At 45.2% G+C, this 27,828-nt stretch overlaps 1 protein-coding gene across 1 annotated transcript in view; it reads left to right on the top strand.

Annotated features, from left to right (window-relative positions):
- Positions 1-2,438: 2,438 nt before the first annotated feature.
- The window catches only part of LOC140203606 (tubulin polyglutamylase ttll6-like), a 49,468-nt gene continuing 24,078 nt past the window's right edge, over positions 2,439-27,828 (top strand). Inside the window, exons 1-5 of the mRNA XM_072269654.1 lie at positions 2,439-2,529; positions 4,413-4,531; positions 7,696-7,826; positions 15,598-15,754; positions 23,350-23,493. Coding sequence (XP_072125755.1) covers positions 2,439-2,529; positions 4,413-4,531; positions 7,696-7,826; positions 15,598-15,754; positions 23,350-23,493 — 642 coding nt within the window. The remainder of the gene's footprint in view (positions 2,530-4,412; positions 4,532-7,695; positions 7,827-15,597; positions 15,755-23,349; positions 23,494-27,828) is intronic.

Here is a 27,828-nt window from a genome sequence, read left to right as displayed (position 1 = left end):
TAAACTTACTGCAGAGATAGAGACAGAGAGATCAAGGAAGAGAAGGGAAGTGTTGGAAATGGACCAGGTAAATTTGAGGGCAGCGTGGAAGTTGTAGGCAAAGTTGATGAAGTGGACGAGTTCAGCACTGGTGCAGGAAGCAGCACTAATGCAGTTATTGATGTAGTGTAGGAAGAGTTGGGGCATGATACCAGTGTAGGCTTGGAACATAGACTGTTCCACGTAGCCGATGAAAAAGCAGGCATAGCTGGGACCCCCACGAGTGCTCGTGGCTTCACCTTTTAGTTTGAAGGAAGTGGAATGAGCCAGAGGAGAATTTGTTGAGGGTGAGGAACAGTTCCGCCAGAGAGAGGAGAGTGGTGGTGGAGGGGAACAGGTTGGGTCTGGTGTCCAGAAAGAAGCAGAGAGCTTTAAGGCTGATGGGGGCTGGAGGTGAGTAGGGACTGGACTGGAGGTGTGTTGGGACTGGACATCCGTAGTGAAAATGAGACGACCAGGGCTAGGGAACTTGAAGTCATTGAAAAGATCAAGAGCGAGTGATGGGTCTACCTGGACAAGTAGGTTTGTGGATTTTGGGTAGGAGGTAGAAATGGGAGGTGCAGGTTGAGGGAATAATGAGGTTGGTGGTGGTGGGTTGGAGATCCCCAGAGTCAATATGGTTGGTGATGGTGTGGAGGACAATGGCCTGGTGCTCCTCAGTGGGGTCCTGTTCCAGGGGTAAGTAAGAGGAAGTGTCTGAGAGCTGGCGCTGGGGCTCAGCAAGGTAGAGGTCAGTTCGCCAGACTACTACAGCACCTCCCTAATCTGCAGGTTTGATGGTGAGGTTAGGATTAGTGCGGAGGCAGTGCAGAGCGGAGTGTTGAGAAGGAGTGAGGTTGGAAATGAGAGGAATGTTGAAGTCGAGACGGTTGGTGTCCCATTGGCAGTTGGCAATGAAAAGGTCCAGAGCAGGCAGAAGACCAGGGTGGGGTGTCCAGGAAGAGGAGTAGGGTTAAAGATGGGAGAAGGGGTCACTGGTGTGGGGTGGGGCATCCTTGCCTAAGAAATAGGCTCAGAGACGGAGATGGTGGAGGAAGAGCTCGGCATCATGGTGGGCACGGAACTCACTGAGGTGTGTGTGCGGGGAGATAAAAGTGAGACCCTTACCGAGGACAGAACGGTCTGCCTCAGAGAGGGAGGTTGGAAGGAATTGTGAAGACCTGGCATGGATGAGAGCTGGGATTGGAGTGGGGGAGGGGGTTGGTAGTGTGTGAGGAGGGGGAGGATTGAGGTGTTCAGGGAAGGTGATAGATGGGTGAATAGAAGAGAACTCGTAGGGGGGGAGCCAAGATGGAATATATTGTGTGTGCTGCTCTGAATTTATAGTATCTGTTGAACCTCTTGTGTTTAATCTCTGGTGTGTTTCTGGTTTTTAATTGTGAGGAGAGTTAATTTGCTCCAAAAACAATAATTCGACCTCAGGGATAGAAGAGCTTCAGGAGTCTATTCAGCAGTGGCGGGAATTGAACCCGGGTTGCCAGTACAGTAAAGCGTTGTGTGGACCGCTACGCTACCGGGCCGCCCCGCGGTTCACTTGGAATCCAGCACTGTGTATGGAGTATATGATTGACAGGATTGTGTTAAAAACAAATCCAGTGCACTCCTTGGCTGGCGGGGTGGAGACACGTCTCTACCAAAGGAGGTGTGAAGCGCTCTTTCCCTCCGCCAGCCTGCAGGTCACCCTTGGGCAAGGTGTAGTACCTGCCACCTGCCTAGCCCCCCAATCTGGGTTATGTGAAGCTAAGGGAGCAGGTGGTGGATGGTTGTATGAGCAGCCGGTGCAGATCACAAGTCCAGGTTATGCCACCACTGATGCCAGGCAGACAATCTCTGAAGAGTATTGAAAATGGCTGGGGGTCACACATCTTGTAAAGGCACTGGCCAGAAGGCGGCAGTGACAAACCACTTCTGTAGAAAATTTTGCCAAGAACAATCATGGTCATGGAAAGACCCTGATTGCCCACATCACACGACACGGTGCATAATGGTGACGTCATATGACACGGCACATAATGATGAAGCAGCTTAATTTCCAACTGACAAATGCTGGAAATCCAGAGTAACACAAGCAAAATGGAGCAACTCAGGAGATTAGAGAGCTGGATAAAGAGCCAACATTACGGGCTGACCTCCAAGAGGTCCACAGCCTTGTTGTGGTTTGAAGGCTTGCATGCCTCAATGACCCAGAGAGCTATGCTGGCTGGGGTCGGGGCTTTGTGCTTTGACTCTTGGTAGGATCGCCCATGCCGAACAGGTCAAAGGGTAGAGGTCAAACTAAGAGTGGTCCAGCAGTCCTCCGGATTTGGGGCTTCAGCTCAGAATTGTTACAGAAACAGTAGTGAAGATTCCTTCTACGTCTGAGTGCTGACGATACTCCTGAGTCTCCAGCCGGGGCTTGCATGGCTGACAGTAGTGAAAACGGAGAGAAGCCACGACGTGATGAAGGGAGTCCTGAAGATCGTCAGAGACAGAGGACCTTCATTGCAGAAAGTAAAGTCAGTTTCAGTCCGAGACCCTTCATTAGGACTCACTAATACTTTGTGATTTGTGAAACCGACCATTGTGTGTGGGACATTCTGACTCTGCCCAGCTGAAACTACACAGGGGGAAGGCATCAGATCGGTATCGGCACCTTGTGAAAGATATATCCCTGCCTGTTAAGGCCCAGTTCAGGACAGATCTGTTTCATCACTTAAATCTCTGTTCAGTTGAGTATTCAGGGTGCCATGCGTCAACCCTGTAACAGAAAGGGTTCTGCTAGTTGGGACGTGCTACCATTGTAATTATGCGATTCTGTCAATCTGCCTGACTCTATTCAAAATGTTCACATTAAGTAGGTGATTAGTTAATCAATCATGGTGTCAACAAAGTCAAAGTAAAATTTATTATCAAAGTAGGTTTGCGTTTCCATCTCCAACCCTGAGATTCATTTTCAATAAATCTATGGAATAAAAACCTTAACAGAATCAATGAAAGACCGCGATAACTTGGGGGTCAGCCAGAGTGCAAAAGGCAACAGCTGTGTAAATCCAGAAAGAAAGAAACAATAAGCAATAAATAAGCAATAAATATCGAGAACATGAGATGAAGAGTCCTTGGAAGTGAGTCCGCAAGTTGTGGGAACATTTCAGTGATGGAGCAAGTGAAGTTGAGTGAAGGTAACCCCTTTGGTTCAAGAGCCTGTATCACCTTCCTGATGGTTGAGGGGTAATAACTGTTCCTGAACCTGGTGATGTGGGTCCTGAGGCTTCTGTACCTCCTTCCTGATGGTTGAGGGGTAATAACTGTTCCTGAACCTGGTGATGTGGGTCCTGAGGCTTCTGTACCTCCTTCCTGATGGTTGAGGGGTAATAACTGTTCCTGAACCTGGTGGTGTGAGTCCTGAGGCTCCTGTACCTCCTTCCTGATGGTTGAGGGGTAATAACTGTTCCTGAACCTGGTGATGTGGGTCCTGAGGCTTCTGTACCTCCTTCCTGATGGTTGAGGGGTAATAACTGTTCCTGAACCTGGTGGTGTGAGTCATGAGGCTCCTGTACCTCCTTCCTGATGGTTGAGGGGTAATAACTGTTCCTGAACCTGGTGATGTGGGTCCTGAGGCTTCTGTACCTCCTTCCTGTTGGCAGCAATGAGGGAGGGAGTTGGATGATGGATGCTAATTTCCTGTGACAATGTTTCATGTAGATGTGCTTTACCTGTGATGGAGTGGGCAGCATCCACTACTTCTTGTAGGATTTTCCGTTCAAGGGCATTGGTGTTTCCCTACCAGGCTGTGCTGCAGCCTGTCAATATACTCTCCACCACACATCTATAGAAGTTTGTCAAAGTTTTAGAGGTCACGCTGAATCTCCACAGGCTCTCAAGGAAGTAGAGGCGCTGCCGTGCTTTCTACAATGGAATTTACAATAAAAACTCCACGTAAACACAGATTGCCAAACAACCAATGTGCAGAAGAATGCAAGTTGTGTATTAAAGAAAAGCAGGGAACTTGAGTTGTAAACTGTTCTTGAAATGTGAGTTTGCAGTTTGCAGGAAATCTGAAAAATAGTGTCTGGAGAGTAAGAATCTCTCGGATTCACCTGCACCCTACATGAGGACTGAAAAGGGTTTTCGGCTTGAAACATCGACTGTGTATTCAATACCTTAGATGCTGCCTGACCTGCTGTGTTCCTCCGACAGTTTGCATGTGTTGTCTGGGTTTCCAGCTTCTGCAGAGCCTCTCGTGTTTATGAAGACCCTCCTCATTCCTGCATTTGTTGCTTCGGTGTTTCTCCATTCTCCAGTCCCCCACCTTCCTTCCTTCCTCCTGCGACGGCGGCAATCTATTGGTCTCCAGTCTACAATCACATACTGAACTGGCATTATTTCTTTCGCAGTTTGCCGTGCAGCCGCACTCTTTGGGTTGAAAGAGGTCGGCGAAGATGAGCAATGGACATTGCTGTGGTCGGACAATTTCGTGTCACGGGATAAAGCCATGTCACTAAAGCAGTACCAGGTAATTGACCCACGGAAGAGCCAATGAGAAGCTCCCATTCCGCCCCCGCCCCCAGAAACTGCACCATTGTGAAACTCCACTCAGCTTTTAAATTTCATGATGTTGATGCTGTAGTTACAAGGCATTCCTTCCCTCCACTAGCCTGCATGTCAGCCTTGGGCAAGGTGTAGCACCTGGTTAGACCCCCCCCCCACCACTGATCAGGGTCACGTGAAGCCATGGGGGCAGCTGGTGGATGGTCGTATGAGCAGCCAGTGCAGATCAAAAGTCCTGGTGATATAACCACTGACGCCAGGCAAACAATCTCCGAAGAGTATTGACAATTGTTTGGTGGGCGGGGGGGTGGGGATTAACCATAGAACATAGAATAGTACAGCACAGTACAGGCCCTTCGGCCCACAATGTTGTGCCAACCCTTAAACCCTTCCTCCCATATAACCCCACCACCTTAAATTCCTCCATCTCCCTGTCTAGCAGTCTCTTAAATTCCACCAGTGTATCTGCCTCCACTACTGACTCAAGCAGTGCATTCCACGCACCAACCACTCTCTGAATAAAAAACCTTTCTGTAATATCCCCCTTGAACTTCCCACCCCTTACCTTAAAACCATGTCCTCTTGTACTGAGCAGTGGTGCCCTGGGGAAGAGACGCTGGCTGTCCACTCTATCTATTCGTCTTAATATCTTGTATACCTCTATCATGTCTCCTGTCATCCTCCGTCTCTCCAAAGAGTAAAGCCCTATTTCCCTTAATCTCTGATCATAATCCATACTCTCTAAACCAGGCCCCATCCTGTTAAATCTCCTCTGTACCCTTTCCAATGCTTCCACATCCTTCCTAAAGTGAGACGACCAGAACTGGACACAGTACTCCAAGTGTGGCCTGAGCAGGGTTTTATAGAGCTGCATCATTACCTCGCAACTCTTAAACTCTGTCCCTCGACTTATGAAAGCTAACACCCCATAAGCTTTCTTAACTACCCTATCTACCTGTGAGGCAACTCATATTGTCCCCACCTTCATCAAGTTCCCTCTCATTGGTAAATGCCGAAGAGAAGTATTCATTGAGGACCTCGCTCACTTCCACAACCTCCAGGCACATCTTCCCACCTTTATCTCTAATAGGTCCTACCTTCATTCCTTTCATCATTTTGTTCTTCACATTATTGAAGAATGCCTGGGTTTTCCTTTACCCTACTCGCCAAAGCCTTCTCATGCTCCCTTCTTGCTCTCCTCAGCCCCTTCTTAAGCTCCTTTCTTGCTACCCTATATTCCTCAATAGATCCATCTGATCCTTGCTTCCTAGACCATGTATGCCGCCTTCTTCCACCTGACTAGATTTTCCACCTCACTTGTCACCCATGGTTCCTTCAGCCGATCATTCTTTATCTTCCTCACCGGGACAAATTTATCCCTAACATCCAGCAAGAGATCCCTAAACATCGACCACATGTCCTAATACATTTCTCTGCAAAATCATCATCCCAATTCACACCCGCAAGTTCTAGCCTTATAGCCTCATAATTTGCCCTTCCCTAATTAAAATTTTTCCTGTCCTCTCTGATTCTATCCTTTTCCATGATAATGTCAAAGGCCAGGGAGCGGTGGTCACTGTCCTCCAGATGCTCACCCACTGAGAGATCTGTGACCTGACCTGGTTCGTTACCGAATACTAGATCTAGTATGGCATTCCCCCTAGTCAGCCTGTCAACATATTGTGACGGGAATCCATGCTGGACATACTTAACAAACTCTGCCCCGTCTAAACCATTGGAACTAATCAGGTGCCAATCAATATTAGGGAAGTTAAAGTCACCCATGACAACAACCCTGTTATTTTTGCACATTTCCAAAATCTGCCTCCCAATCTGCTTCTCGGTATTTCTGCTGATACCAGGGTACCTATAGAATACTCTCAATAGAGTAACTACTCCCTTCCTGTTCCTGACTTCTACCCATACTGACTCAAAAGAGGATCCGGCTACATTACACACCCTTTCTGTAGCTGTAATAGTATCCCTGACCAGTAATGCCACCCCTCCTCCTCTTTTCCCCCTCTCTATCCCTTTTAAAGCACTGAAATCCAGGAATATTGAGAATCCATCCCTACCATCTTGTAAAGACAATACCCAGAAGAAGGCGATGGCAGACCACTTCTGTAGATAACATTTGCTGAGAACATTCACGGTCAGCAGACCGTGATTGCCCACGTCATATGACATAGTGGTTATGATGTGCACACAGTACTGTATTTGTCATCGTGGAGCAGAAAGCGAGTTTGTAACTCCGGCGGGAACAAAGGATTTTGGGAATGGCGAGGGTGGAGCACCCCAGGAGGGGTGTGGGACAGGTGGCAGAGAAGGAGTGCCAGGGGTGGGGGGGTGCAGACACACCCAGCCCTGAGACACCAGGCAAGGTCATTTAATTCCAAAAATTGGTTTATTAATCATTACAGAATGTCTCTCTGGTGCCTCCCCCTCCCTTTCCCTTTTCCCAACCATGATTCATTCCCCTCTCCCTGCCCCACTTCCCACTCAGTCCGCAATAGACACCCGTATCAAAATCAGATTTATCATCGCTCACACATGTCATGAAATTAGACTTCTTTTGTGGCAGCAGTACATAAAATCACTACAGTACTGTGCACCCTTGATCTTTAGATGTGTTCCTAAGACTTTTGCACAGTACTCTACCTCATTATGATCTTGCATTTTGTCATTTACCTGTGCTGCATTTTCTGGGTAGCTTTTACACTTTATTCTGTACTTTGATTATTTTACCCTGTTCTGCCTCATTGTACTGATCTGTGTGAACAGTAGGCAAGACAAGCTTTTCACTGATTCTTGGTATGTGCATGAAAATCACAGGAGGTCAGCAGTTTCTGACATACTCAAACTGCCCCGTCTGTCACCGGCAATCATTCCACGGTCAAAGTCACTTAGATCACAAATTCTTCCCCCTCTATTCTGATGTTTGGTCTGAACAATGACTGAACTTCTTGACCATGTCTGCATGTTTTTATGCATTGAGTTTCTGCCATATGGTTGGCTGATGAGATATTTTATATTAAGGAGCAGGAGCACCTAGTAAAATGGTCACTGAACATATGCCACGTCATACTGGTATACCGTTTGCATGGATTGATACTTCTTTTCCTCACACAGAAAATGAATTACTTTCTTGGGATGAACGGAATCTGTATGAAGGATTTGCTGGTCATGAACTTAAATCGCATGCTAAGGCAATACCCAGAAGATTACAACATCTTCCCAAAAAGCTGGCGTTTACCATCTGAGTAAGTTTAAAGACCACCTCGAAATGGAGTGGGGCTCTGTTCATGCGTGTGTGTGTTTCAAACTTTCAAAGTACATTTATTATCAAAGAATATGTAAATTATGCAACCCTGAGATCTCCTTGCTTGTCAGCAGTTGCAAAGGAAGAAATCCAAAAGAACCCAATTAAAACTAAAGGCCAACACCTGATGCGCGGAGAAAGGGAAAAAGCACAAATCATGCAAACAGTAGAAGCAGCGACAACGTTGTGAACCAAAATCTGTATGGTCTCTCTGAACCATAAAGTGTGTGTGTGTGTGTGTGTGTGTATAAGTTATGAAAAGATTAAAGATTAGCCTTACTTGTCACATGTACAGTACATCGAAACATGCAGTGATATGTGGTCTCAGGCACAGAGCCGAGAGTGCATCGAACCGGCAGAGCCCGGGTCACAAGAGCGAGGAACGACCTGAGATTTGGACGATTTAAGTGCCGGGCCAGATTGAAAAGGTCAGGAGGTGATGAATGGGCTGGTATTCAGCTCACTGCTTGGCAAGGTTTATTGAGCAGTGCGCTGAACTGAGGCCGTGGCCTGCAACGAACAGGCTCCTGGACTGGCTGCAGTGACGACTGGCTTCATGTCAGTGCATTCACTTCTGTCAGCTTCAGTTCTGAAAGTTATTTGCTTACTTTTATTGTTGGCACGATTTAATTTTGTTTCTGCCCATTGGGTGTCTGGCAGTCTTCACTTTTTTAATGGGTTCTTTTATGTTTCATTGTTCTGTGGCTGCCTGTAAGGAGACGATTCTCAGGATTGGATGTCGTATACCTACTTTGATAATAAATGTACTTTGAACTGCGTCAATGACACTTAGCACCACTTTCCCATCTCTATTACATCAAAGATTAAAGTTCAAAGTAAATTTATTATCAAGGTACATATATGATATGACCTTGAAATTTGTTTTCTTGCAAGTAGGATAGAATTTGTGAAAGACTATAAATAACAAAGACTGACAAACAACCAATGCGCAAAAGAAGACGGATTGTGCCAAGTTGCAGAGTTCTTGAAAAAGAGTCCATAGAGTTGTAGAATGAGTTGAGGGTGGAGGTGAGTGAAGGTATCCATGCTGATGGTTTAGGGGTAATTACTGTTCCTGAACCTGATGGTGTGGGACCCCAGTCTGCTTGGACCTCTTTGTCCAATGAGCTAAGAGCATGGGTGTGGATGTTGGATGCTGTTTTCTTGTGGCAGTTAAGTGTACTCAATGGTGGGGAGGATTTTGCCTGGCATGGACTCTCTATAAACTCTTCCATTAATGCACTTTGGTCTGAAGATGAGATACGTTTAAAAAAAAACCTCAACATATTTCATCTTAGCAATCTTTGTTGAACATACACTCAAGTTGCAAGGGTCCATTAAGTTAACACCTAATGGAAAGAGATATTAAATGACCATTACCAGTCTCTCCTTCCATGTCCCCACCATCGCCCCCTCCCACTCTCCCTGTCACTTCCTCTGTTGCTTCCTCTTCCCACTCATCCCCACTCCCCTCTTCCAATACTCCTCCCACTCCCCTGCCACTCTGCTCTTGCACTCCCCTGCTCCCAATCCCCCATGCATGCCCTCCAACACACACCTCCCAATCCCCTCTTTCACTCCCCCCAACACCCCTCCCACTCCCCTCTCTGAGTCCTCTCTCCCACTCCTCCCTCCACTGCCGCCTCCCCTCCCCTCTCACATCTGTATCATACAGCTCTCCAGTGATGTGGATGCAGCGTATAAGATATAGCTGACCAATCTCCCATCATTGCCCAAAGGCAAAAGTACCCACATGATCCACCTCCAAGTTTGCGGATGACACGAAGCTGGGCGGCAGTGTTAGCTGTGAGGAGGATGCTAAGAGGATGAAGGGTGACTTGGATAGGTTAGGTGAGTGGACAAATTCATGGCAGATGCAATTTAATGTGGATAAATGTGAAGTTATCCACTTTGATGGTTAAAAACAGAAAACAGATTATTATCTGAATGGTGGCCGATTAGGAAAAGGGGAGGTGCAACGAGACCTGGGTGTCATTATACACCAGTCATTGAAAGTGGGCATGCAGGTACAGCAGGCGGTGAAAAAGGCGAATGGTATGCTGGCATTTATAGCAAGAGGATTCGAATACCGGAGCAGGGAGGTACTACTGCAGTTGTACAAGGCCTTGGTGAGACCACACCTGGAGTATTGTGTGCAGTTTTGGTCCCCTAATCTGAGGAAAGACATCCTTGCTATAGAAGGAGTACAAAGAAGGTTCACCAGATTGATTCCTGGGATGGCAGGACTTTCATATGAAGAAAGACTGGATGAACTACGCTTATACTCGTTGGAATTTAGAAGATTGAGGGGGGATCTGATTGAAACGTATAAAATCCTAAAGGGATTGGACAGGCTAGATGCAGGAAGATTGTTCCCAATGTTGGGGAAGTCCAGAACGAGGGGTCACAGTTTGAGGATAAAGGGGAAGCCTTTTAGGACCGAGATTAGGAAAAACTTCTTCACACAGAGAGTGGTGAATCTGTGGAACTCTCTGCTACAGGAAACAGTTGAGGCCAGTTCATTGGCTATATTTAAGAGGGAGTTAGATATGGCCCTTGTGGCTAAAGGGATCAGGGGGTATGGAGAGAAGGCTGGTACAGGGTTCTGAGGTGGATGATCAGCCATGATCATACTGAATGGTGGTGCAGGCTCGACGGGCCGAATGGCCTACTGCTGCACCTATTTTCTATGTTTCTGTGTTTTCTATGATTGTTATAATGACTGCATCTCTCACCTGCTTAAAAAAATTATGGTGTCAAAGGCAAGTTCTCATTCAATAGTCAACAAATTAGGAAAAGAGGTGGCAAGGTGGGACTTGTGAGGCAAAGAGATGATGTGGTGGGACTTGTTAGGCAAAGGGATGGCGTGGTGGGACATTAGGCAAAGGGATGGTGTGGTGGGACTTGTTAGGCAAAGGGATGGCGCGGTGGGACTTGTTGGGCAAAGAGATGGCCCGGTGGGACTTGTGGCCTCCAGTTAAATTGACAGCAACAAAAGAGAGTTAATTTAAAATAAGTCTCTGCAATCAGCAGCAAATATAATTCAGCCATGTCTCCTGACTAAAAGCAGTGAGTGAAGGAGAGCTGAACAAGGTACGGAGGGAATGGATCTTTGATGTAGAAAGGAAAGCTAAGGGTCCAAGTTCATAACTCCCTGCAAATGGCCATGCAGATAGGTAGGGTGGTCAAGAGGGTGTACAGAAGTCTTTGCCTTCTTGGTTGTACACTCAGTACCCGAGTAAAGACAACATTTCACAGCTGTATAAAGCTTCAGTCAGCCTCCATTTGGAGTATTGTTGCAGTCTGGTCACCCTATTGCAGGAAGGATACGGAGGCTAAGACTGCAGGACCATAAGACACAGGTGCAGAATTAGGCCATTTGGCTCATCGAGTTACACAGGTGTGGGGACACTTGGTTGGATTTTGAGGACGGGTAACTAGACCATAGACAGGGACTTGGCCTCCACAGCTGTCTGTGGCAACAAACTCCGCTGATTCACCACTCTAGCGGTAGCTCGGGAGTTACCAACCTGTTTTATGCCATTGAACCCTACCGTTAACCAAGGGATCCGTCGACCACAGAATGGGAATCTCTACAAGACTAGCTGAGAAATTCTTTCTCGTATCCGTTGAAAATGGACGTCTCTCTATTTTGAGGCTGTGCCCTTTGGTCTGAGACTCACTTGAGAGAGGATGCAGAAAAGGTTGGCCAGGATGCTGCCTGACTGAGAGAGTATAAATCTCCTTTGTCTCTACATTGAGGTTGGACAAGATTGGGATTTTTTTCTTGGGAGTGCAGGAAGCCGATGGAAGTTTATAAACATTGGACAAGATTAGATTAAGAGATTAGATTATGAGGACACTGAGTCCATGTTTATTGTCATTTAGAAATGCATGCATTAAGAAATGATTCAATGTGCCTCCAGCATAATATCACAGAAACACAGGACAGACCAAGACTAAAAGGGACACAAACCACATAATTATAACACATAGCTACAATAGTGCAAAGGAATACCGTAATTTGATAAAGAGCAGACCATGGGCATGGTTTAAAAAAAAGTCTCAAAGTCCCAATAGCCCCAACATCTCACGCAGACAGTAGAAGGGAGAGACTCTCCCTACCATGAGCCTCCAGTGTTGCAAACTTGCCGATGCAGCATCCTGGAAGCACCCGACCACAGCCGACTCTGAGTCCGTCCGAAAACTTTGAGCCTCTGACCAGCCCTCCGACACCGAGCACCATCTCTGCTGAGTGCTTCGACCCCGCCCCGGCCGCCAAGCAACGAGCAATGCCGAGGATTTGGGGCCTACCCCTCCGGAGATTTCAGATCACACAGTAGCAGAGGCAGCGAAACGGGCATTTCAGAAGTTTCACCAGATGTTCCTCCGTGCTCTCACGTCTGCCTCCATCAAATCAGAATTGTGCACGGCGCCCCACTTGACAGATAACAGATATTCATCACCGGAGTGGCCGCAGCGCGCTGTGTCGTGCCATCATCTTCTCCTCTGCAATTGGGTTATTTTATCTGGAGGATGAGGAAAGTTTATAAAGGTTGGACAAGTTTGGGTTATAGACAATGGACAATAGGTGCAGGAGTAGGCTATTCGGCCCTTCGAGCCAGCACCGCCATTCACTGTGATCATGGCTGATCATCCACAATCAGTACCCCGTTCCTGCCTTCTCCCCATATCCCTTGACTCCGCTATCATTAAGAGCTCTATCTAACTCTTTCTTGAAAGCATCCAGAGAATTGGCCTCCACTGCCTTCTGAGGCAGAGCAGTCCACAGATCCACAACTCTCTGGGTGAAAAAGTTTTTCGTCAACTCCGTTCTAAATGGCCTACCCCTTATTCTCAAATTGTGGCCCCTGATTCTGAACTGCCCCAACATCGGAAACATGTTTCCTGCCTCTAGCGTGTCCAATCCCTTAATAATCTGAAATGTTTCAATCAGATCCCCTGTCCTTCTAAATTCCAGTGTATACAAGCCCAGTCGCTCCAATCTTTCAACATATCACAGTCCCAGCATCCCAGGAATTAACCTCGTGAACCTCCGCTGCATTCCCTCAATAGCAAGGATGTACTTCCTCAAATTTGGAGACCAAAACTGTCCACAGTACTCCAGGTGTGGTCTCACCAGGGCCCTGTACAACTGCAGAAGGACTTCTTTGCTCCTATACTCAACTCCCCTTGTTATGAAGGCCAACATGCCATTAGCTTTCTTCACTGCATGCTTACTTTCAGTGACTAATGAACAAGGACACCTAGATCTTGTTATACTTCCCCTTTTCCTAACTTGACACCATTCAAATAGAAATCTGCCTTCCTGTTCTTGCCACCAAAGTGGATAACCTCACATTTATCCACATTAAACTGCATCTGCCTGCTCAACCAACCTGTCCATCCTGCATTATCTCAACATCCTACACACATTTCACACTGCCACCCAGCTTCGTGTCATCTGCAAATTTGCTAACATTACTTTTAATCCCTTCATCTAAATCATTAATGTATATTGTAAATAGCTGCGATCCCAGCACCGAGCCTTGCAGTACTCCACTAGTCACCGCCTGCCATTCTGAAAGGGACCCATTAATCCCTACTCTTTGTTTCCTGTCTGCCAGCCAATCTTCTATCCCTGTCAGTTCCCTACCCCCAATACCAGGTGCTCTAATTTTGCCCACTAATCTCCTATGTGGGACCTTATCAAAGGCTTTCTGTAAGTACAGGTACACTACATCCACTGGCTCTCCCTTGTCCATTTTCATAGTTACATCCTCAAAAAATTCCAGAAGAATAGTCAAGCATGATTTCCCCTTCATAAATCCATGCTGTCTTGGACTGATCCTGTTTCTGCTATCCAAATGTGCCACTATTTCATCCGTTATAATTGACTCCAGCATCTTCCCCAGCACTGATGTCAGGCTAACTGGTCTATAATTCCCTGTTTTCTCTCTCCCTCCTTTCTTAAAAAGTGGGATAACATTAGCTACCCTCCAGTCCTCAGGAACTGATCCTGAATCTATAGAACATTGGAAAATAATTACCAATGCGTCCACGATTTCTAGAGGGTTGTTTTGTCTGGGGTGCAGGATAGAAACATAAGGTTTCGGGGCTAAGGACTGGAGGCCTGTCTGAATGTATGAGTGGGTGGGTGAGTGGCAGAGTGAGAAAGGAGCTTTACAGAGTCATAGAAAAGTACAGCACAGAAACAGGCTCTTTGGCCCATCTAGTCCATGCTGAACCATTTAAACAGCCTAGTCCCATTGGCTGCACCGGGACAACAGCTCTTCATACTTCCTACCATCTATGTACCTATCCAAACTTCTCTTAAACATTGAAATCGAGCTTGCAGGCACCACTTGCGCTGGCAGCTCGTTCCACACTCTCACCACCCTCTGGGTGAAGAAGCTTCCCTTCAGGTTCCTGTTAAACTTTTCAGCTTTCACCTTTAACCTGTGACCTCTGGTTGCACTCCCTCCTAACCTCAGTAGAAAAAGCCTGCTTGCTTTTACCCTATCTCTACCCCTCATAATTTTGTGTACCTCTCATTCTTCCGCATTCCAAGGAATAAATTCCTGACCTACTGAGCCGTTCCTTGTAACTCCTCCAATCTATCTCCCAGACCCGGCAGCATCCTTGTAAATTTTCTCCGTATTGTTTCAACCGTACTTACGACTTTCCTGTACGTTTGTAGGTGACCGAAACTGCACAGAATACTCCAAATTTGCCATGTTTTGTTGCTTGTGTTGCTCTGCTGAACATCGTGGGCATGCTACGTTGTCACCGGAATGTGCTGCCCCCCAGCACACTTTGGTTGTGTTGTCTGTTAACACAAGTGGCATGTTTCACTGTCTGTTTCAGTGCACCTCCGATAAGTAAATGAACCTGATCTGATCTGAATTGTGGTCTGTAAAAAAATAAGGTTGTATAATCAACGCATAGAGTTGGCATGATGTTTATCATTGTTTTATGCCCCAAAGCTGGTTTGTTTAAAGATGATCTTAAAGGAGAGTTTAACCTGTCAAATCTCACCCATTTTTGCCAGAATGTGTGTTGATATTTGTCCCTGCTGATCCTTTGTTTTGCCAATGCAAATGACACATTTCACTGTATGTTTTGACGTACCTGTGACGTATCTATGAATCTGAACTTTTAACAGTGAAATCAGCAAATCTGGTTGATGGAGGGTTTACAGAAACGTAAACCACAGTAGACAGTAGTGATGGCTGGAGTTGAGTAGTGTGGAAGAGAACAGGGGTGCAGCGGGCGTGCTGGAATCCGTGCTGGTCTGGGGTGGCTGGTTGCTCCTGTCGGTGCTGTCCTCTAGTGTCCACTCCATGGAATACAAGCTTGATTGCTTGCGGCGGACCCAGCACGAGACAAGCTCATTTGCCCTCGCCTGCTGAACCGGGGCAAGTTGAGGAACTGCTGCATGCTTATTCCTGCCTCCAGGTAAACATCCCAAGCACACCATCAAACTTCAGGCCTGTGCTATAATTTTTGGTGACTGTATGTCCTATCATAACTGTATGTACTATGTGTGTCTTTGTGTGCTTGTGCTTTGCAACTTTGGCCCCAGAGAAATGCTGTTTCATCTAGCAGCATACATGTGTACGGCCAGATGAGAATTAAACTTGAGCTCAACCTTGAACTTAAAGACCTTATGACCTTCTTCTCTCAGTACTAATGAGTGCTTCTCGCTGCAGATATCTTGATTTTGCGGCCTACTATAAAGCCGGGAAACCCGAGACCTTCATCTGCAAGCCAAATCCTGAATATGACTGGCGTGACATCTTTTTGACCCAGGACATCAGAGATACGCAGTCCGGGAAGGACGTGATCTGCCAGATCTACATTCCGAAGGTACTTTACTGCACTCATGACTCTCTGCCTAGAACGTTAACTCTTTATCTGCATTCTGGTTTCCCTCTTGCCCCTTCTCTTCTCCTCCTCCTTCCCTTTCTCCCACAGTCCACTGTCCCCTCCTATCAGATTCCTCCTTCTTCAGCCCCTTGCTTCTTCCACCTATCACCTCACAGCTTCTTACTTCATCTCCTGCCCCGTCCCCACCCACCTTTCTCCTCACCTGGTCTCACCAATCGAGCTCAGCTCTCCTCAGGTCTACCACCAGCTCCTTAATCTTTTTCACAGTAAGCTGCAGGTAATTCTGCTCACACCATGTGACACAGTTTCCTACTGTAGCCCTGTACTCAGCCTCATCTCCCTTGCTGATGCATCCAACTATGGCAGAGTCATCAGAAAACTTTTGAAGATGACAAGACTCTGTGCAGTAGTTGAAGTCCAAGGTGTAAATGGTGAAGAGAAAGGGAGACAAGACAGTCCTCTGTGGAGCCCCAGTGCTGCTGATCACTCTGTCGGACACACAGTGTTGCAAGCACACGTACTGTGGTCTGCCAGTCAGGTAGGCAAGAATCCATGACACCAGGAAAGCATCCACCTGCATCGCTGTCAGCTTCTCCCCCAGCAGAGCAGGGCGGATGGTGTTGAACGCACTGGAGAAGTCAAAAAGCATGACCCTCACAGTGCTCGCTGGCTTGTCCAGGTGGGCGTAGACATGGTTCAGCAGGTAGACGATGGCATCCTCATCTCCTAGTCGGGGCTGGTAGGCGAACTGGAGGGGATCTAAGTGTGGCCTGACCATAGGCCGGAGCAGCTCCAGAACAAGTCTCTCCAGGGTCTTCATGATGTGGGAGGTCAATGCCACCGGTCTGTAGTCATTGAGGCCGCTGGGGTGCGACGTCTTCAGCACAGGGACGAGGCAGGATGTCTTCCACAGCACAGGAACCCTCCGGAGCCTCAGGCTCAGGTTGAAGACGTGGCGAAGTACTCCATATAGCTGAGGGGCACAGGCTTTGAGCACCCTGGTACTGACACCATCCGGTCCTGCAGCCTTGCTTGGGTTGAGACGTTTCAGCTGTCTTCTCACCTGTGCAGCTGTGAAGCCCACTGTGGTGGTTTCGTGTGGGGAAAGGGTATCGTCATGAGAGCAGAGTGGGCGGCTGTGAGGAGGGGTAGGTGGGGAGAGTGGAATATGTGTTGGTTGCGGGCCGACAACAAGTGACTCATGTGGAGGATGGGCAGGGGCCACAATGTCAAATCTGTTAAAGAACAGGTTAAGTTCATTGGCCCTGTCCACACTGCCTTCAGCTCCTCTGTTGCTAGTTTGCCGGAACCCAGTGATGGTCCTCATCCCACTCCAGACCTCTCTCATGTTGTTCTGCTGGAGCTTCCACTCAAGCTTCCTCCTATACCTGTCTTTAGCCTCCCTGATCCTGGCTTTCAGGTCCCTCTGTATTGCCCTGAGCTCCTCACTATATCCATCTCTAAACACCCTCTTTTTAGCGTTCAGGATGTCCTTAATGTCCTTTGTTACCCGTGGCTTGTTATTTGAATAACGAAGGACAGTTCTTGTCGGAACATTGCAGTCCTTCCGTGACCATGATAGTTCTTGGCCAATTTTTCCACCGAAGTGGTTTGCCATCGCCCTGTTCTGGGTAGGGGTGGGTGACCCCCAGCCATTATCAATACTCTTCAGAGATTGTCTGCCTGACACCAGCGATCGCATAACCAGGACTTGTGAACTGCACCGGCTGCTCATACGACCATCCACCCCCTGCTTCCACGGCTTCACGTGACCCTGATCCAGGAGCTAAGCAGGTGATACACCTTGCCCAAGGGTGACCTGCAGACCTTACATCTCCTTTGGTGGAGACCTATCCCACCCCGTTACTCAACCAAGATAATGGAAATTTTATTACTGCCCTGGTGGTAATTTTGTGTTTGGACCGGGTATCCACAGCATTCGGTCACTGTGAATGATAGGCTGGTGGGAATGGTGGAAATTTGGGTAAGAAGGAAATCGGGGGATTTGAAGATGTGTGGGTTGAGTGGGATAGTGGGGGGCATAATTCACGAATGGAATAAGGACTTGAGGGATAGGGTGGGCAGGAATTTCCATTAGCAAATCCCTTTTCTGATTGTTGAGCCAACTTCACATGCTAAACTGATTATGCATTGGAAAACCATAGAAAACTACAGCACAGAAACAGGCCTTTTGGCCCTTCTTGGCTGTGCCGAACCATTTTCTGCCTAGTCCCACTGACCTGCACACGGACCATATCCCTCCATACACCTCCCATCCACGTATCTGTCCAATTTATTCTTAAATGTTAAAAAAGAACCCGCATTTACCAGCTCATCTGGCAGCACATTCCATACTCCCACCACTCTCTGTGTGAAGAAGCCCCCCCTAATGTTCCCTTGAAACTTTTCCCCCCTCACCCTTAACCCATGTCCTCTGGTTTCTTTCTCCCCTTGCCTCAGTGGAAAAAGCCTGCTTGCATTCACTTTATCTATACCCATCATAATTTTATATACCTCCGTCAAATCTCCCTTCATTCTTCTACGCTCCAGGGAATAAAGTCCTAACCTATTCAATCTTGCTCTGTAACTGAGTTTCTCAAGTCCTGGCAACATCCTTGTAAACCTTCTCTGCACTCTTTGAACCTTATTTATATCCTTCCTGTAATTTGGTGATCAAAACTGAACACAACACTCCAGATTCGGCCTCACCAATGCCTTATACAACCTCATCATAACATTTCAGCTCTTATACTCAATGCTTTGATTAATAAAGGCCAATGTACCAAAAGCTCTCTTTACGACTCTATCTACCTGTGACGCCACTTTTAGGGAATTTTGTATCTGTATTCCCAGATCCCTCTGTTCCACTGCACTCCTCAGTGCCTTACCATTAACCCTGTATGTTCTACGTTGGTTTGTCCTTCCAACGTGCAATACCTCACACTTGTCTGTATTAAACTCACTCTGCCATTTCTCAGCCCATTTTTCCAGCTGGTCCAAGTCCCTTTGCAGGCTCTGAAAACCTTCCTCACTGTCTACTACACCTCCAGTCTTTGTATCATCAGCAAATTTGCTGATCCAATTTACCACATTATCATCCAGATCTTTGATAAAGATGGCAAATAACAATGGACCCAGCACTGATCCCTGTGGCACACCACTAGTCACAGGCCTCCACTCGGAGAAGCAATTCTCTACTACCACTCTTTGGCTTCTTCCATTGAGCCAATGTCTAATCTAATTTACCACCTCTCCATGTATACCTAGTGACTGAATTTTCCTAACTAACCTCCCATGCGGGACCTTGTCAAAGGCCTTACTGAACTCCATGTAGACAATATCCACTGCCTTAAGTGCACTTAAAGGATTGACGGTGGATATGCAATGGCAAGCATTTAAAGGTTGCATGGATGAACTACAACAATTGTTCATCCCAGTTTGGCAAAAGAATAAATCAAGGAAGGTAGTGCACCCGTGGCTGACAAGAGAAATTAGGGATAGTATCAATTCCAAAGAAGAAGCATACAAATTAGCCAGAAAAAATGGCTCACCTGAGGACTGGGAGAAATTCAGAGTTCAGCAGAGGAGGACAAAGGGCTTAATTAGGAAGGGGAAAAAAGATTATGAGAGAAAGCTGGCAGGGAACATAAAAACTGACTGTAAAAGCTTTTATAGGTATGTTAAAAGGAAAAGACTGGTAAAGACAAATGTAGGTCCCCTACAGACAGAAACAGGTGAATTGATTATGGGGAGCAAGGACATGGCAGACCAATTGAATAATTACTTTGGTTCTGTCTTCACTAAAGAGGACATAAATAATCTTCCAGAAATAGTAGGGGACAGAGGGTCCAGTGAGATGGAGGAACTGAGCGAAATGCTTGTTAGTAGGGAAGTGGTGTTAGGTAAATTGAAGGGATTGAAGGCAGATAAATCCCCAGGGCCAGATGGTCTGCATCCCAGAGTGCTTCAGGAAGTAGCCCAAGAAATAGTGGATGCATTAGTGATAATGTTTCAAAACTCGTTAGATTCTGGACTAGTTCCTGAGGATTGGAGGGTGGCTAATGTAACCCCACTTTTTAAAAAAGGAGGGAGAGAGAAACCGGGGAATTATAAACTGGTTAGCCTAACGTCGGTGGTGGGGAAACTGCTGGAGTCAGTTATCAAAGATGTGATAACAGCACATTTGGAAAGCGGTGAAATCATCGGACAAAGTCAGCATGGATTTGTGAAAGGAAAATCATGTCTGACGAATCTCATAGAATTTTTTGAGGATGTAACTAGTAGAGTGGATAGGGGAGAACCAGTGGATGTGGTATATTTGGATTTTCAAAATGCTTTTGACAAGGTCCCACACAGGAGATTAGTGTGCAAACTTAAAGCACACGGTATTGGGGGTAAGGTATTGATGTGGATGGAGAATTGGTTAGCAGACAGGAAGCAAAGAGTGGGAATAAACGGGACCTTTTCAGAATGGCAGGCGGTGACTAGTGGGGTACCGCAAGGCTCAGTGCTGGGACCCCAGTTGTTTACAATATATATTAATGACTTGGATGAGGGAATTAAATGCAGCATCTCCAAGTTTGCGGATGACACGAAGCTGGGTGGCAGTGTTAGCTGTGAGGAGGATGCTAAGAGAATGCAGGGTGACTTGGATAGGTTGGGTGAGTGGGCAAATTCATGGCAGATGCAATTTAGTGTGGATAAATGTGAAGTTATCCACTTTGGTGGCAAAAATAGGAAAACAGATTATTATCTGAGTGGTGGCCGATTAGGAAAAGGGGAGGTGCAACGAGACCTGGGTGTCATTATACACCAGTCATTGAAAGAGGGCATGCAGGTACAGCAGGCGGTGAAAAAGGCGAATGGTATGCTGGCATTTATAGCTAGAGGATTCGAGTACAGGAGCAGGGAGGTACTACTGCAGTTGTACAAGGCCTTGGTGAGACCACACCTGGAGTATTGTGTGCAGTTTTGGTCCCCTAATCTGAGGAAAGACATCCTTGCCATAGAGGGAGTACAAAGAAGGTTCACCAGATTGATTCCTGGGATGGCAGGACTTTCATATGAAGAAAGACTGCATGAACTGGGCTTATACTCGTTGGAATTTAGAAGATTGAGGGGGGATCTGATTGAAACGTATAAAATCCTAAAGGGATTGGACAGGCTAGATGCAGGAAGATTGTTCCCGATGTTGGGGAAGTCCAGAACAAGGGGTCACAGTTTGAGGATAAAGGGGAAGCCTTTTAGGACCGAGATTAGGAAAAACTTCTTCACACAGAGAGTGGTGAATCTGTGGAATTCTCTGCCACAGGAAGCAGTTGAGGCCAGTACATTGGCTATATTTAAGAGGGAGTTAGATATGGCCCTTGTGGCTACGGGGATCAGGGGGTATGGAGGGAAGGCTGGGGCGGGGTTCTGAGTTGGATGATCAGCCATGATCATAATAAATGGCGGTGCAGGCTCGAAGGGCCGAATGGCCTACTCCTGTACCTATTTTCTATGTTTCTATGTTTCCCTTCATCCACTCTCCTGGTAACCTCCTCGAAAAACTCCAACAGATTGGTCAAACATGACCTACCATACACAAAGCCATGTTGACTCTCCCTAATAAGTCCTTGTCTATCCAAATGCTTGTAGATTCTGTCTCTTAGTACTCCCTCCAATAACTTACCTACTACCTACGTTAAACTTACCGGCCGATAATTTCCTGGATTACTTTTCGATCCTTTTTTAAACAACGGAACAACATGAGCCACTCTCCAATTCTCCGGCACCTCACCCGTAGACAGCGACATTTTAAATATTTCTGCCAGGGCCCCCGCAATTTCAACACTAGTCTCCTTCAAGGTCCGAGGGAACACCCTGTCAGGTCCCGGGGATTTATCCACTTCAATTTTCCTCAAGACAACAAGCACCTCCTTACTTTCAATCTGTACAGTTTCCATGATCTCACTACTTGATTCCCTTAATTCCATAGACTTTATGCGAGTTTCCTTAGTAAATACAGATGCAAAAAACCTATTTAAGATCTCCCCCATTTCCTTTGGCTCCGCACGTAGCCGACCACGCTGATCTTCAAGAGGACCAATTTTATCCCTTACAATCCTTTTGCTCTTAATATACCTGTAAAAGCTCTTTGGATTATCCTTCACTTTGACTGCCAAGGCAACCTCATGTCTTCTTTTAGCCCTCCTGATTACTTTCTTAAGTATTTTCTTGCACTTCTTATACTCCTCAAGCACCTGATTTACTCCCTGTTTCCTATACATTTCATACAACTCCCTCTTCTTCTTTATCAGAGTTGCAATATCCCTTGAGAACCAAGGTTCCTTATTCCTATTCACTTTCCCTTTAATCCTGACAGGAACATACAAATTCTGCACACTCAAAATTTCTCCTTTGAAGGCTTCCCACCTACCGATCACATCTTTACCAGAGAACAACCTGTCCCAGTCCGTGCTTTTCAGATCCTTTCTCATTTCTTCAAATTTGGCCTTCTTCCAGTTCAGAACCTCAACCCTAGGACCAGATCTATCCTTGTCCATGATCAAATTGAAACTAATGGTGTTATGATCACTGGAACCAAAGTGCTCCCCTACACAGACTTCTGTCACTTGTCCTAACTCATTTCCTAACAGGAGATCCAATATTGCATCCCCTCTAGTTGGCCCCTCTATATATTGATTTAGAAAACTTTCCTGAACACATTTTACAAACTCTAAACCATCTAGACCCCTAACAGTATGGGAGTCCCAATCAATATATGGAAAATTAAAATCCTCTACCACCACAACTTTATGTTTCCTGCAGTTGCCTGCTATCTCTCTGCAGATTTGCTCTTCCAAGTCTCGTTGACTATTTGGTGGTCTGAGTGGGATTGATCAGAGGGAATTTTGAGGGTTTCTGCGTCGAGGGCTGGAGTAGGGGTAAGTCTGAAGGAAAGAACCAGATGCAGGTAGACACAAGAGTTTTTGCAGGTCCAAAATGCTGGGGGAAGTTAGCAGGTCAGGCAGCATCTATGCAAAGGAAAAAAGAGTCGACATTTCAGCCCAAGACCCTTCATCTGGAATGCAGACACACATTTCAAAAATTAGTTACCAATGCGGATGGCAACCGGATGCCTGCGTTCTGATCACTGATGGGATCCCTCTGCCTCCAGGGAAGGAGCCTGTGGCAGCCTATCGCTGTGTGGTGGCTCAGGTGGCCAGAGGGTAGGCCTCTACAGTGTCTCTTTCTCTTTTGACAATGGATTTTATATTCTGGGTTTTTCCCCATTCTTTCCTGTTTTTTATTTGAGTGGGCAGAGGGTGGGGGGATTTGGGGGTTGATGTTCTGTGTTTTGTGCAGGGGGTGGGGGATTTGTGGGGGTTGATGATTGTGTTGCTGTTCTTTTTTCTATGGGGGGGTGGGTGCATGTGTTTGATGTTTCTCTTTCAATGACCTCCATGTTTTTTCCTTTGTTTCGTGGCTATCTGGAGAAGATGAATCTCAGAGTTGTATACTGCATACATACTTTGATAATAAGTGAAACCTTTGAACCTCACAGTGTGTTAACTCTTCCTCTACTTGTGCAGCCCTTCACTTTGGATGGTTTCAAGTTCAACCTCAGGCTCTACGTCTTGGTTACTTCCTGTGACCCTCTGCGGATATACCTCTACAATGAGGGTCTGGTCTGCTTTGCCACTAAAAAGTATTCCGAACCGACCGAAAAGAATTTAGTAAGTGACACATTGACTTATCTTGAAGACATACAGTTAATTCTCTGAAAGTACGATCCTACTTTTATAAGAGGTTAATTCTTGCCTAATTCACTGTTGTATGGAAGTAATCGACTCGGGTGGGATCTTGCTGTTACGTTCCCAACCCCAGCCAAAAGCTGACTACTCTGTCTGTGGGGGCGGGGAGTGGGAGGTTGGTGTGGTTACAGAAGCATCTCCTAACGAGTCTAGTTCGCAAAGTTTACAAGACAAGGTCAGGAAAAGCCCTTCCCACCATTGAGCATGTCTACAATGAGCGCTGCCATAAGAAAGCAGCAACTATCATCAGGGATACCCACCATCCAGACCATGCTCTCTTCTCATCAGGAAGAAGGCACAAGAGCCATAGATCTGTCACCGTAAGTTTCTGGAACAGTTATCACCCTACAACCATCAGGCTCCTGAACCAGTGTGGATAACTTCACTCAGTTCAACACTAAACTGGTTCCACAACCTATGGACTAACTTTCAAGGGCTCTACAACTCATGTCCTCAATGCTTCTGTCTGTCTTTATGTATTTGTGCAGTTTGTCTTCTTTTGTACGGGTTATTTGGCCGTGTCTGTGTGTTGTTTTTCGTCAGTTCTATTGTATAAGACCATATGAGATAGGAGCAGAATGGGCCGTTCAGCTCATCGAGTCTGTCACCATTTCATCATGGCTGATCCACTTTCCCTCTCAACCCCAATCTCCTGCCTTCTCCCGGTAACCTTTCACACCCTGAGTAATGAACAATCTGTCACCTCTGCCTTCAGTATACCCAATGACCTGGCCTCCACAGCCCTCCATCTGCACAGTTAATTCCACAGATTCACAACCCTCTGGATAAAGAAATTCTCTTCATCTCCATTCTAAATGAACGTCCTTCTATTCTAAGGCTGTGCCCTCTGGTGCTGGAATCCCCCACCATAGGAAACACCCTCTTCACATCTAATCTGCCTATGCCTTTCAACATTCAATAGGTTTCTTTTTTTTTAAATTTTATTTTTATTTGGATAAGGAATTCACAAATATCATGTACTTTTTTCACACATATAACCTTTTCCATTTTTTATATGTATAAAACTACAATTATTTATACATTCTTAAGTACACATTGAGATGATATAAAAGGAAAATAAACATTTAAATAGATAATTATGTACTGTGGTAAATCTAACCTATTAGGCTAAGTAATGGAATTAGTTGTTAAGAAAAATGGTAATAATAGTTTCCATATAACCCCTCTGGACCATTTCCACTGGTCCAAAATGTTGTATATAAGCCTATATATCAACCATTGTAGGTGTTTATATCCTAATTTGTTCATGCTTGCTCCTGCCCGCAGACATAATTATCCAATCCCTATGTACTTATTTACTTAATTTTTTCATTTTTTTATCCCTTTCCCAAATCTTTCCCTTTACTTGTGTTAATTCTCTATTTTCCAAAAGAAAACAAAAAAAAAAACAAACATTTAGACTAGGGGTGCTTACGTTAGCAATATTACTGTGTTGATGAGAAGAGCAGTATAAATCATTAGGAGAGTCATCTAAAGTCTGCTCGCATTGGGGTTATATATTCAATCCACTTATTCCAGATTTGATAAAATTTTTCTTTTTGAGTTCTCAGGGAGTAAGTCAACTTTTCCATTTTAAATATTTCCAAGATAATTTCGTACCAATCTTCTAATGTAGGTGGTATTGGATTTAGCCATTCTCTAGTGATTGATTTCTTACTTGCCGCTAAGAGGGCCTGCAGCAACTTTATATCTTCCTTCTGTTCAAGAAACAATACATGCCCCAAATAGAGCGTCTCAAAGTTCAGAGGTATCTGGGACCTAAGCACCTTAACTAATGTTCTATGAATACCTTCCCAAAATAGACTTAATTTAGGGCAATCCCAAAAAATATGAAAATGATTTGCCTCCTTGGAGCCGCACCTTCTCCAACACATCACATTTGTATCTTTATATTTTTCCTGATATGGGGTCTTGAAGTATCTTATAATGTTTTTCCAACAATGTTCCCTCCAAGTCAAAGAATTAGTCGAGGACCATTGAAAGCTGCAGATTTTCTCCCAAGCCTCCTCTGAAAGTACCAACCCCGCTTCTTTCTCCCACTTCTCTTTAATATACAGTGTATTTACATTTTTAGCATGGGAGAGTGCATTATATAATCGAGAAACTGATTTACTAGGTATTGAACTGCAAGCCGAATTCAGAATCTTGAAAAATTCTAATTCTACTGTTGATAGGTCTGTATATCTACAACTCTGGTTAACATAGTTTCGTACTTGAAGGTACCTAAAAAAGTCATTATGTTCTAGGCCATGTTTGTCCTGCAGGATTTGGAAACTTTGTAATACTCTTTTATCTATAAACGAGAGGTAGGTTGTAAGACCTTTCTTTATCCATAGCTCAAATCTTTTATCTCCTCTGTTGGGAAGGAATTCGGTATCATATGCACACCATCTAAAGAGTTTTAACATGTTATTAATTCCACGTGAATTAACCACCTTCTGCCATACTTTTAATGTAAGATTTATCCAAGCGTTTTTAAATTTTTCCAACTGGGCCATCAATCCTTTGTCAGCTATTGAGGCCTGAAGAGGAAAACTGTCAACTAATCCAAATTCTATTTCCTTCCATCTAGCCTTATATTCCCTATTACACCAATATAACAGAGGGGTTATCATAAAAATAATTTCTCAGGCAAGGAAGAACCATACCTCCTCCTTCCTTCCCTAACTGTAAGGTGTTATATCGAATTCTAGGTTTCTTTCCTTGCCAAATGAAGCGGGAAATCCATTTGTCCCATTCCCTGAATTGATTATCATCCACCTCCACCGGTAAAGTACGGAAAAGATACAATAACCGAGGAAGAATATTCATTTTTATAGTATTTATCCTTGAATTTAAACTTAAAAAGAGGATAAGATTCCATCTATGCATATCTGCTTTTATCTCTGAGATTAATGGCCCATAATTTCCCTGTGACTGTGTTGAAAGATCCTTCGGCAGGGTTATTCCTAAATATTTTAATGATTTAGCTTCCCACTTAAGATCATATGTATCCTGCAATTTTTTGGATGGTGTATAATTTAGGGACATAACCTGCATTTTCTTTACATTTATTTTATAACCTGATATTTTCCCAAAGTTATCCAACAGTGTAAACAATCCTATAAATGATTTTTCTGGTTCACTCAGATAGACCAAAACATCATCTGCGAATAACGCCACTTTCTGTTCAATCCCTGCCACCTTGATACCTTTTACGATTTCGCTCTGTCTTATTAGTTGGGCAAGCGGTTCAATATATAGCGCAAAAAGGAGAGGAGAAATTGGGCATCCCTGTCTAGTGCTTCTCTCTAAGATGAAGGAGTCAGAGAGGTCCCCATTTATCTTAATTCGGGCTGTAGAGCTGTCATATAGAGTCTGAATTACTTTAATAAACTTTTCTTGAAAGCCGAATCTTCCTAACACTCTGTATAGGAATGCCCAACTAACCGAATCAAAAGCTTTCTCAGCGTCCAATCCTACTACCATTGTCTCTGTCTCATTCTTATTAACCTGTTCTAATATGTGCAGAGTTCTCCTTATGTTGTCCTGTGTTTGTCTTTGTTGAATAAATTCAGTCTGGTCTAAGTGGATTAGGCCAGGTAAAAGTTTTTCCAATCTGCGTGCTAATATAGATGTAAATAGTTTGTAATCTAAGTTAAGAACACTAATTGGCCGATAATTGCCACATTCTAGTTTATCTTTACCCTCTTGAGGAATAACTGAAATAATCACTTCTCTCCAGGAAGGTGGAGTTTCTCCTCTCTGCAAGATCCAATTAAAGGTGTTAAGTAGTAATGGGGCTAACTGTGTCTTCAGGGACTTGTACCACTCTGAGGTAAACCCATCAGAACCCGGGGACTTTCCAGCCTTTAACCTAGAGATGTCCACGTTCAGTCCTTTGACAGTTACTGGTTCTAATAAACTTTCATTTTGTAAATCTGTAAGTTTAGGTAGATCTAAAAAATTCAATACACTGTCTATATAGGGCTCATTGGGGGCCCGGGGTTGGGAGTACAGCTCTCGATAGTATGTTTCAAAACACTCTTGAATTTTCCCTATTGTACTCTCCACAAGCTTTGTCTTTGGATTCTTTATTTTATGAATTGTATTGTCTGCTTGTTGTTTTCGTAATTTATATGCTAATAATCTAGCTGATTTACCTCCTACTTCATAATTCCTTTGTCTCAGGTAAAGAAAGTTTCTTTGAGTTTCCAACGTATAAATATCGTCAATTTCACTTTGCAATTTCCTAAT

This window comes from Mobula birostris, chromosome 10 (genome assembly GCF_030028105.1).
Source record: "Mobula birostris isolate sMobBir1 chromosome 10, sMobBir1.hap1, whole genome shotgun sequence".
Taxonomy (NCBI): domain Eukaryota; kingdom Metazoa; phylum Chordata; class Chondrichthyes; order Myliobatiformes; family Myliobatidae; genus Mobula; species Mobula birostris.
Note: the sequence above shows the minus strand (reverse complement) of the source record. Positions and strands in the feature narration are given on the sequence as shown.